Source organism: Telmatherina bonti (assembly GCF_933228915.1).
Source record: "Telmatherina bonti genome assembly, chromosome: 16".
NCBI classification, from domain to species: Eukaryota; Metazoa; Chordata; class Actinopteri; order Atheriniformes; family Telmatherinidae; genus Telmatherina; species Telmatherina bonti.
Window position 1 is genome coordinate 12,934,339 of NC_136614.1, and position 12,758 is coordinate 12,947,096.

Sequence of the window (12,758 nt, forward strand, 5' to 3'; positions counted from 1 at the left end):
TGTTTGAGGACCAAAAATACTTCATCACCTGGGAAACTGAAACTTAAAATGAGGGAAAAACTGCCTTTTGGTTTTGTTATTAAAGACGGTGGTGCTAACAGGGAGGACATCAACATCAGCCTGTAGGGACCACAGATGTCCGCAGCATGCTTCATGCCAATCGTGATGGGTACTGATGAAATCTTTGCAGTCATTTTCCAACCAAAAGAAAAAGCCAGCCGACACGCCTGTAACATTTCTGTTAGGTGTTGATGTTTTATAGCTGCTTTCAGAGGGAGGACAGTTGTACATTGTGAATGCTGTTCAGATTCAAACACTTGCATGGTTGTTCGCTGTTCTTCATGTATCTCAAAATGTTTCTTGTTCAACTGCCAATCAAAATACGTCGCCACACCATGCGCCAAATTATAACAAAAAAAAAAAACAATCTTCAAATGTTATATTTTCACTAATTTTTCATGAGATCCTGTATATTTACATGTTTTCTTTGTGAAAAATGCAAAATAAGACCATCTATATGAAACAATATGGATGCACTGAAGACCAGTGTGTTATTAGTTTTGACATACAGGCATAGTGGAGTTGTCATGGTGGGCTCTGGTGGAGCTTCGCTGTCTGAAAAAGCCTTTTCATTCCAGAAATAAACACTTCCCGTTTGTTCACACTGAACGTTTTAATGTCTGAGAATGCTTTTATTGTGGTGTTGCCGTTTGTGGTTATTCTGTGTGACTGTTGTACATATGTCAAATATTGTGTATTTTCTGTGTAGGAGTTTGTGTGTACATGTGTAAATACATTAATCCTTGTACAATCGATCTTCATACGGCCGGGTTTGTCTATGTGTTCTGGTGATGCTGCATAAAACCACTTGTCACATGGTTGATGTTTGATATTTCATTTTTATGTGCGGCAAGAGATTTTCTAAAGGTGAAATAAAAGAGTGCAGATGGACAGAGGCTGGATTATGTTTTTTTTCTTTTTCTTCAAGCTGATCTAATTAAATGAGACATTTATAAAACAAAATGTTTTGTGCAAAAAACACTGCAGGCACTGCAAAGGCTCCTCTATTCCGCCTCCATTCAGATGTGAAGGGGTGTGACATATTTACTTATCCTACGTTTCCTCAGGATCTGCCTCTTTTGAGATATGTAGTATTCAATAAATAACAGATGGTATTTTTGCATAATAATATTTTCCTTCAGGGATGAACGAAGGATTTTCTATTTCACTTCATTCTATGTGCACGGAGTAAAAATCCTGAGAGCCAAGATCTCACACTAAACTCAGAAAATGCTCGACTGGGAATTTTATTCTCAGTTATTTACAGAAAAATTACATTTTTGCTTCAGTCAAGTAAGAAACTCTTGTCTATAATTGACAGATGATATCTGGATTGTAATCCAGATATATAAAAAAAAGAAATACACTAATTTATACCTGTAAAGTTCTGGATTTGAAAATAAGGTAAATTGTGCGGCACCCATCTCCCTCCCTTTGGTCTCCTCACGTCGGTTTATTTCCTCCTCATTTATGGGAAAATAACCACCATGGAAAAAGACGGGGAAAATCAACAAACAAAAACAAAATACAAAAAAACAGGAGCTTCCCAGCCAAAACAGGGTACTTGACAGGTATGCCCTGATTGGCCACTTTATTAGGCCACGTTTAATTGCTTATCAGCCAATCACACGGTAACAACTCATGCATTTAGTCATGTAGACATGGTCATGATGACTTGATGAAGTTCAATCTGAGCAGAATCAGGAAGAAAAAAGGTAAACATGACTTTGAACGTGACATGTTGTTGGTCTGAACATTTCATAAAGTGCTGATTTACTGGGATTTTCACAACAAAACATCTCTGAGGTTTGCAGAGGCTGAAAAAGAGAAAATATCCAGTGATCAGTTGTCTGGACCAAAACGTCCAGCTGGTGTCAGAGGTCAGGGGAGAATGAACAGACTGGTTGGAGATGACAGAAAGGCAACAGGAACTCTAAAAAAAAAAACCCCACTTGTTCCAACCAACTTGTGAAGAAGTGTCTTTAAACACACAACAACCTTGCAGCAGATGTTCTCCAGCAGCAGAAGACCACACCGGGTTCCCTCCTGTCAGTAAGAACAGGAAACCGAGGCTACAATTCACACACACTCACCAGAACTGGACAATAGAAGATGGAGAAACTGGTCTGAGTCTCCATTTCAGCTCCACATTCAGATGACCAGAATAAGATGGAAACATCATGAAATCATGGATCCATCCTGCCTTGGATCAGTGGGTCGGGTCAGGGTTTTGAACCACCACAGCAGACCCGAGTACTGCTGCTGACCACGTCCGTCCCTTTAGGAGCACAGTGGAGCATCTTCTCATGGATACTTCCAGTAATGGGTATAAGTATATATATGTAGTATATCTGTGTGTATATGAATGGAGGTATATGGAAATGTGTGTAAATATGTGAATGTAAATATGGATGGTGAACTGAATAAGTATGTTGTGACGTGCAGCGACAGAATATAAAACTAGATGAGTAGAAAGGGATGGGAATACCAAATAGGTGTACACTTCTTCCCACTCCTTTTATTTCACAAATTTATTTAATTATTGAATTGATGAGGAATTATTTATTATTGTTATGAGTATTAATATTAATATTGTGATTATTATTATTTTCTTCATTAGTATGTATATGTTTGTATGTGTGTGGGTATGTACATATGTATGTACGCATATTTTTCTTTGATTTCATTTCATTTGTTCAAAATAAATTAACTAAGATCATGCATCACAAAGCTCAGGTCAGCAAGTTGCAGCAAGTTTCTTGAACATTACAACGAGTTCACAGTACTCCAACTCGTCCACAGTCACCAGATTTGTGATGTGTGGAACAGGAGATGGATGTGCAGCCAAGAAATCTGTAGCAAGTTGTCATGTTCTGCAGGAAAGAAGAGGTCCAAGCCAGTAAGGGGGGACCTGATGAAGGCTTGCTCAAAATAAATACTTTGTCTTAAGTCTTACTTTCTTACAAAAACTTTTATTATGTACAACACTTAAAAATGGCAACAGATAGCAAATGGCATTCATTCTGATCATTTTATGAACTACAAATGAACAATAATACGAACGGTGTTTCACTTCTGGAAACTTTCATGCAGCTTTTTAAACAACTGGGAAAAAAGGTTTAAAATCCCTCCATCACCTTTAATTATTCACATTTTCACATTTGTCACCTTTGAAAATGAACCCTTATTGCAGACATATGAGAATAAAAGCAACTAAACAACTTATCTGAGTATAAATAAAAAGAGGGATTCAGATAATACGAGGAAAAACCTTTAAATTTGTCTATAAAAAAGGTACAAAAATTTCAAGTATCGTCCCAAACATGTAGCCTGAGTTATCGATATAAAATACTCTCCATTCTTTCAGCATAATTTGTGAAACCATCGGCGGAAAAAAAAACATGGAGCTATTTCTGATTTTGTTCCTATATTTCCATTTCTTCATGTGGTTTTCATCCTGTACCCCCAGATGCTGACGAGGTTCATGTGTTGCATTCAGGTGCAGCCTGTAAATTCAACAATCTACATTCAAAACCAAAATTTTCTACCTTTCTTCTTCCACTTCAGGATTTTAGTGGATAAATGGTGAAGTTCTACAACAGATGGCAGGTCAGATGTTATTTGCTCCAAACTAAATGTGTGTGAATAATATCTTCACATGGATGTGTTGCGTTGTCACAATGTTCTCAGATAAACCTAAAGTAGGTTTAATTTTGTGTAATTTCTGTGTTTTATTGTATGCAATATCCAAAACGAATAAAAGATCCAAACGACTACATGATATGCTGATAGGGAGATTTTTCCTTTTTAATCTCTTTAAAAACTGGAACAATTTGTGCCTTAATGCACCTTCACATCCTCATCGCTGCATCACTGGGCAGGGTTTCTACTGTGAACAGATGGATTGCAAACTGTAGGCATCGTTCATAAGCCAAGACTGGATTTTTAGTCTTGTTCTTTCTGGAAAAGCAGGTCGAGTTCTGGCGATAGTGTTGCAACAAAATCAGAATATAGAGGCCTGTTTTCTGCAGATTTCAAGAGGAAAGACCCGGTTCCCCTCCCCGACCAGACCTTTTTGGTTTATGTTAAGGATAAGGACTAGTGGTCGCCGGTTATGTTCCTTGATACCTGAAACATAAAACAGGCTACAAATCACTACTAGGACTAAGTGGAGTTAGAAAAAACACTGCTGTGAAGCTTTTAATCAGAACAGGTTTCATCAGGAAGGAACTTAAAGGTCTGAATATAGAAAATATCAGCAAACATGTTTCTAACTTCTTACATTTTTAACCAGACTCCATGTTGGCATGTAGATAACTGACTGAGAGCAAGAATAACTTAAAAAACAGGCTCAGATTATTATCATTTTAAACATGAATTAAAACAGGTGCCAAAATAAATGCAACATAACTGGATTTTAGTTCTGCTGCAATCATCCCTCCTGTTCATGATGGTTTTGAGGAGTGATTAAAATATAAACGTGACACAGCAAAGCTTTTAGAAACAGTTTTTCTTATAGATTTTGTACGTAGAACTTTATCTGTGGTCATTCTTTAACACAGCTAAGAAAAACATTGAAAAACCTTGTTTTTAAAATCCTACAGCTGTTTAAGTTAGTCATTGCATCTCTCTAACACACAGCTCTAAAAGAACAAGATGACAAATCAGGGCTCATATTAAGTGTTTTTAAGTCTAGTGTAATAATAACTAAATGTAACTTCTGGAAAAGAAACAGCTGAATAATTTGCCTCTTATAAGATAAAAAAAAACTAAAACAAGCTTTTTGTTTAAAGTACCTGGATGAACCAAGAAAAGCAGAGAAAGTAAAGAAGCTTAAAAAGTCATGTAATAAAAACTTTAAATCTATTTAAAGTTCTCATATCATGATGAAGTTTTAATTGAAAGATGATGCCACAAAGGAAAAGACATTTTCTAGAGTTTTTAAGCTGTGTTGAGCAATATGTAGGAGAATCTGTAAAACTAAAGTCAGGCTTGGTAACTTCATGTCATATAAAGGCTTCGGATAAATGGAACCCATTTAAATGTGGTTTTTTAAAATGTAAAGTCTGATATTTCGCATTTCAGTGTAAGTTTATTTATTTCCAGACCAGAAAACGCATCTTAAGGCTTGTCTTCTTTTTTTTTATTTGACACTTTGCTCGTGCTGCAACGTGTAACCCTGTAAAGTGACGACTGTAAGGGTCAGTGATGGGATCAGGAAATCAGTCACTGTGGAAATGATTCAAGTTTAAAAGCATTCAAGTCAATTCTATTCTTATTTCCCCTCATTACACATCAAATCTGCTGTCCAGGACAATATTTTCCAGCTCTGGCTATTTAACTGGTATTAAAAGTGAATGTGAAGCGGTGGTGATGAAGCTTTCATTTCATTTGCTGCTTACGTTTCTCTGCCTCGACTGTGTCCTTAAAAAGTCACTCGATTTGTTGCTCGGTGACTTTACAAAATGTAAAGCAACTAAATCTACCACTGAACTGAAGCCTGACATTCACTGCTTTCCACACCTGAGACTGTCTGCATTTACATAAAGATCCAATCCCACAAACTGAAAACCAAAAGTCCCTGACTGAGAAAAACAAGATTTAAAACAAAACTACTGAAGCTAAACTGATGCTGAAATGTGAGGAACATGTTAATGACCGTTAAATAAGGCACATTCCAGTCAGATATTCAAGTATCAGGGATGCACAGAAACATTTCCAAACATCTGATTTCACAGGAAACAATGAAAATCTTCAACATCAACAGATTTCAGGAGTTAAGTGCTGGTTGCTCAATGGTTTCATACAAAAGTTTTACTGCTGTTAAACTCTGCAAACTGACTATTTAACATCTATCATTTGTTGTGAGACTCGCGGCTCTCCGACACCGGACACATGTTCGATCCTCTCGTGACCTACGTTTGCTTTTCGGCATCAAAACATAAATATAATAATGACTGTTATCAGATTTACTCATCACATTCATATATAATTAAAAATATAACGTTTTCTTATGTGACAGTGGTCTACGGACAGACAGGGGGGGTCCACCTTCTGAACGTGAGGTGCTAAAGCTGCTCTGTCGCCGTCTGGACAGCCCCGCTCGGCTCTTTCAGCGGGAAAAGCTCGTTGAAGCGAGCCTGGCTTTGATTGATCATCTTGTCGATGTTGGAGCTGATCAAAGTCCTCAAACAGTGAAGTCTCACCAGACCTGCCTGACCTCCAGATGCAAGCCAAACATGGCTGCTCATGTTGGGGTTGAAACGCACCTGAAGAGAGGAAGAAGACAGTTGATGCCTCGAGACGATGCGTGTTTAAAAAAAACAAAAAAAACAACATAAATTTATTTTTTAATATCTCCAAGCTGCTTTCTGGAGCTGAGAGCAACATCACGCTTCTTGACACAGAAAGGAGGCGCATGGCTGCCTTCTGGAGGTTTTCTCTTCCTGTGTGACCATTATTCAGCCCCATAAGCCAATCAGGTGTGGTCTCAAGTTCACCTGATACAACCAGTTCAGGTTTTCCTCAGCTGCATCAGGTGTGCCTGAGATGGAACACCTCAGTAGCTACACTGCTGGCTGGAACATTGTGTCCAAAGCCTTCAGAGGAGAGATCATTGTTCTGTATAAACAGGGAAAAGGAAAGGCAAGGAACCGAATGTTCCTAGAGATACAGCTGGAAGCAAAGTTTACAGTTGAAGAAACAGCGGCTGCACTACCTGGACGTGGCAGTAAGAGGAAGCCATCAACGTCTGGGACCAGATTCCTGAGGAGGTAGGTGGTGAAAAACCCTCGACTGACGGGAAAAAGACCTGCAGCCAGACTCGGTGGCGTCAGGCACTGAGGTTTCAGTTTCCAGAGGAAGGAACGCGCTACGTGCTGCAGGGCTCTATGCCCAAACGCCACGACGTAAACCACCACTGACCCAAAAGCTCATGAAAGGTCGTCTCCGGTTTTATCAGCACTGCATGAAAAAGCCAGAAAGGTTTTGTGATGCTGTTCTGTGGAGCGACACCAAGCAGCATGCAGGCTCCAGAAGATGGCTTTGTTGTTTAGGATGATCAGAAAGTACCAATCTTTTATCAGAGCTACGTTCTTTAGAGGACAAAACTGCAAGAGATCTAACAGAACAACCTCCAGCGACTGATTCGTGTCGTCCTTGACTTACTTACCAGTGGCTTTCTTTTCTTATTTGCAGTTTGGAGCTGATAATGTTGTGTTAACCCTTCGAGCCCTGAGCCTGACTTTTAGAACTCTGCTCCGTAATTGCATCCTAACAATGAAATGAGGACATCCTGCAACTACAAGCTCTATGTAAACACTTTCAGTCATAAAAAAGGAGAGATTTGATAATAAATATCAGTGTGAAGAAGAAATGAAGATGACACAATTGTGGCACAATGAATAGGTTTCAGGCCTAAAAACATTCTAAGGGTGAATATTTCACACAAGCTGCAGCATTAAACCTCTATTAAATCATTGTACATGTGGGCTTTATCTCTTTAAAGGCCAACTCTGAGAAAATGAAGCAGAACCAAAGTGGACATTTTACATTTAAGTAGAGGTGAAAAAAATGGACTTTTTGGCTAAAATGGTCCTTAAATCCTCCAATCAGGGACCTCAGGTTTAGAAAAGTTGAGTTTAGTAAGAAGCAGCCTGGAAACAGCAAACATAACTTTAATATGAATATGAATATAAAGAATATGAATCATAGAAAAAAAAAAGACGAAAACAGATATTTTGGCACAAAAGTTTTTGTTTTTTTTTTTTGTTTTTTTTTACCTGTTGCATTTTTCTGTCCATTTTTTAATGATTACAGGAATTGTTCTGAAAGTGATCGCTCCGTTCAGGAATGACTGTTCAGAGTCTGTTCCACTCTGAATGACTCAGCTGTAGCTCTCAGGAAGTCAATACCGCTGCCTATTCAGGACGCCCGTCTAGTCCTCTCCTTGTCACTAGAAATCCTCCTGTTGAAATCCCCCCACCCTCCCTCTTTTTCACCATTTATCCCCTTCAGACAAAAGGCCAGTCAAAACCTTGGAGGCATTTCGCTTTTGGAGATGAAGTTCCCATCGATCCCCCATCCCCCCCCCCCCACCCCCCCCGCCCCCAGAGGCCACGGCGACACCTTAAACCCTGTCTCTTAAAATTAAACACATCAAACCCTCAAATAGCTGCTTTTCATCTCCCACTCCCTCCTCCCACCGAGGGTGACACTTTTCTCATTTTACACATCATTACATTCAGCCAGACTTTATAGCTGCCCATCAGAGGCGGAGAGCGGAGGACGAGGAGACTTTAACACGTCTGCTGCAGCAGAAGTCTGATCATACCTGCTCGGTGTGTTTTCTTATGTACCTTGTGTATCGCAGCCAAAGACATGTCGTCCATGTTCTTCTTTGCCTTTCCTTCGGTATCTCGCATGTATTTCCAAACAGCTCGTGTCTCAATGTTAGCAAGGTTCCTCTGGAAATAAGAGGGAAGAATGACTGATATGAAAACATTCATTCATTCATCTTCCTAACCGCCTAATCCGATGAAGCTGGAGCCTATCCCAGCAGTCTTTGGGTGAAAGGCAGGGTAGATCCTGGACAGATCGCCAGTCTGTCGCAGGATTTAACAACATGTTGACGAAAAAAACAGCTTCAATCTGAATAATTTTCAAACAATCAAAACAAGAAAATGTTTCCATTAAGAACAGGAAGATCTAGAGACGTAAAGAAACAATCACATTTAATCTGTTTTATGATTGTTTTGTGGAATATATCACTGCTAGGGACGTCTGATATTGACTGTTTTTTTTTTTTTTATAGATATCTGATATACCAATTTTTTTCCAACTCTTGATTTCCGATATCAATATCAATTGATATTGATATTTTTGGAGCAAGTCGTGCTAAAGAAACATAAATATCTGGAAAACCTTAAATGAAATCTCTCATATTTTCTCATTTTGAGTTAGAGGACACTCAGCTGAAGACTTTGCTGTATAATATGTGCATGTTGTGTAAAAGTTACATAATTAAAGACGTAAAAACTGATACAGATAATTTCTGATATTGCATTTTAATGTTGATAATATTGGACATTAAAATATTGTCCAATATTTTAATGTCCAATATTATTGGACATTAAATATTTTAATGTCCATTATTATTTTAATGTCCAGGAATTACGGTAATCTCTGATTACCGTAATTCCTGTTTGTTACGCACTAAGCCTCCTGCAAGCTCCTGTAACTCCACAACGTCATTTCTGCTTTTCATTTACACAAAAAGGAACGCCAAATAAAGTTATGTAATGCAAAGTTTACATTGTTGCTAGAAGAATTAATAGCTTTTTATTTGCATTTTCATTTTTATACTCTTTTTTTTTTTTTAACTCAAATCTACACTTTTCTACATTATGTTTAATTTAATTTAGCTTTGCATCGCTGCTGGTGGACACATGAAATGATTTAGCAATTTCTATCTAATCGCAGACACAGATGAGTGAAAATCTGACCTGACGTCAGTTTCTTTGGTACTTTCCATGTTTTCTCTGCATGCTGCTGCAGAAATTGTGTTTCATGCAAAGTAATGTAACTTTCTGTTGCACAGCTTTTGCTGCAACCTGACTTCTATCCCGTTTGGTCTTTAACATAAGAAATAATTTGTGTCTTTCACGAGTGAACAAAGAAAACTATGTAGAGATGAGTTTTAACACAGACGGCTGCCAACCTACCATATTGCTGTCTGTGTAGTGCAGGTAGTATTTCTTCACAGCCTCTTCGTACGTCTGGAACTGCAGATGAGAACATTTATCTCTTCTAACTCTTCCTCCCTCAGGTGTAGCATCTGTGCATCCTCCCTCCTCCTCATCATCTCTTTCCTCCTGCACTCCTTCCATCCTTTCATTTCCTTCTTCCGCTGTATCACAAGGCACCATCGATATGTAGCAGACAGGCTGAGGGGAAACAGTCGTCTATTTTAACATCAAATATCTTTTATTTAATCAACTGGTTTCACTGTGAAATCTTTCATACTAAGAAACAAACAAAGAAAAGGAGTAAAGTCTGTTTTCAAGCTCTTAAAAGTCAGATAAAACAGCACATTTTTCACTTCAACTGTACTTACGATACGTCTTAATATTGTTCGTTTGAGGTAGGGGAAAGCGTCGTTCATCGCGGGTAAGATGGCGAGGATCACATCACCGAGGTCGTCTGACGACAACAAACTGTGTAACCAGTCAGAGTAAGACATGGACTGCGGAGACACATAAACAAACCAATAGAAAGTGAGGTATTGCACCAGCTGGAGCAGTTCATAGATTAATCTACACAGGCTGCAACTTTAAACAGAGATTAGACACATTAAGGTGCAAAGTGACTTATGTGGGGAAAAAATGACTCATCAAAGAAACAGAAACAGTGATGGTGATAAGATCAAAAAGCACTTCTGCTCCTTTAACTATTTGATCTGGACTCAGATATTATGTAAAAATTCAAATGTTTACATATTCAACCAGGCCTTGGGGGAAATAAAAAGGCTGCAGAAATGACTAAATATTGTGCCAAACACTTGATTTTTCTCTTTCTATGGATTTATTCTATACCTATCACACTAATAAACAGGACAATAATAAACCATCCTGTATCTAAATGTGTTCATTTAAAATGTATGGCAATAACTTAAGTTCAAAAACAGAGTGCAACATGTTTAATTACACACAGGTTTTTCAGGTTTGTCTGATTGACACTGAAGAGAAAAAACAAACTATTTTGTGTTCAGTGGTTGAATTAGAGCAGTCCAGTCCATTTTGTTGTTTCCCTGCCCCAACACACCTGATTCAAATCAAACAGATCCAACAGCTTCTTGTCAACTTATTCATATATTCATTTCGGTCAGGTGTGTTGGAGACAACAAAAACCTGCAGGATACTGGCCCTAAAGGACTGCAGTTAGACACCTGTGAATTAGAGGAAGTGAAGGCTGAAACTCACCCACACAGAGGCACTCCTGAGGATTGGAAAGAAGGAACGCATGGTGTGCTCAAAGTAATGGACTCCTTGTGAACCTCTCCTTTAAAACCAAGATACACAAATATACAAATAAACATAAAAAACTATCATCTTTAATCTTCATTTTTTAAATGCCAGTAAAAAGAATGTCATGAGATTAAATTAAAAGTCATCAGGTCATCAAACTCTAAATGTTCAACACAACATTGCTGGCTAACCAGGAGAGCAGAGTCCAATTTTAAGGCATAAATTGAGTTGTATGGCGACACATTTGGTTTTTTCAGGGTTTTAATTTACTTAGAAGTTAGGATGTTCTTGTCTTTAACGCTCAGTTAAAGAAAAAAATTTAATCTGAACCTGTAAAAATCCTTTAAGGTTTGCAGTCCAGGCATTTTAACTGTGTTTCAGCATCACAGTATTTCACACACAAACAATCACAAGACAAAAGACAAGTCCACGACATCAGTATAATCAGAAAAATGCTACTTAAAGGTCCCATGCTAGAAATGTTTTTTACAATTTCACATAGAAGTCAGAGGTCTGAACATATTGTTTTTAAAGTGAATTGCCTCAAATTAATCTTTGGTCCTTAATTTCAGCCCTTTCAAAGCTAGCTCTGGCGCTCTCTTCTGAGAAACAGGCTGTTTCTGTGTCTGAACCTTTAAATATTTATGAACGTAACCTGTCCACACCCACTCCGTGCCCCTTTCAGGGAGAGGAAATGGCTGGCGCTTATGCTTAGCTCTGTGGGGGGGCTCAGGTAGCGTATCCACTACCGGGGTAAGTGGTTATGTCCCCCTCACAAAGGAAAAGCTCTCAAAATCACCCATTTAAGCACATATTCATCTAATATCTTGGATATTGGTTGCTAGATAAAATATCTAGCAACCAATAGAGGTGACAGAATTTTCTCATTTTTGGGCCACTTATACAAGCTATGGGGATACCTCTGAGCATTAGAAAACCTTTAAAAAAGTAAATTTAGCATAATATGAGACCTTTAAAACTTGTCTTATTGAAATAACAGTTTAATTATGAATCCTTAGAAATAACACTTATTGCACTGTACTGATTGGTGGAACTTGTGAATCTAAAGCAAAACTACGGAGCTTCAGCAGCCTTCTCCTAAAACTGGGCATCCAACTGGTCTGATGTTGACTCGTTTTATGTCTTGTTGTCTCTCCATTTCTTTTCCTCGCTTCCGCTGATAATATCCTCTGGTGTTTCCTTGCTGATAGGTAGCCAGTTGCTGGTCTGCGATGTGGAGACGTAAGGCAATGCAGCTGTTACGTGACGCTACAGGCTGGAAATTAAAAGTTGGGAATTGCCGTTTTTCAGTAACTTAACACAGTTGTAAGATTTAATACTTCTCTAGTACTATATTGAAGCATTCTGAATAGGAGTTGCTGGAGTTGAAAATCTTGTGGAGCCACTGACAAGCTGCCATTACAGGTATTAACCTTTAAAGCTCTTCTACAACGGATTTATGTTAATCTTTTATGTACAGTCTATGCATGACATATAGAACATTTAAATCTATCAGTTTGTAAAACCAAGTGATTTTCCAAACATACTGAAAGCCGTGTTTAATTTCATGAAAGATTCACTCTGTAGCTTTTTGACCTTAAAACTCTGTTTCTGACTAGTTTGATGGCACAGTAACATCTATGATGACAATTTTTGGAGTTGCTGCTACACAGC

The 12,758-nt window shown here is 38.3% G+C and overlaps 1 protein-coding gene across 1 annotated transcript in view; it reads right to left on the reverse strand.

The window, feature by feature from the left end:
• Nucleotides 1-6,128: 6,128 nt before the first annotated feature.
• gtf3c2 (general transcription factor IIIC, polypeptide 2, beta) overlaps nt 6,129-12,758 on the reverse strand; it is a gene marked incomplete at both ends in the record, with an annotated part of 33,504 nt that continues 26,874 nt past the window's right edge. Inside the window, 5 exons of the mRNA XM_079255717.1 lie at nt 6,129-6,329; nt 8,418-8,525; nt 9,783-10,004; nt 10,175-10,303; nt 11,040-11,118. Of these exons, the coding sequence (XP_079111843.1) occupies nt 6,129-6,329; nt 8,418-8,525; nt 9,783-10,004; nt 10,175-10,303; nt 11,040-11,118 (739 nt within the window). The remainder of the gene's footprint in view (nt 6,330-8,417; nt 8,526-9,782; nt 10,005-10,174; nt 10,304-11,039; nt 11,119-12,758) is intronic.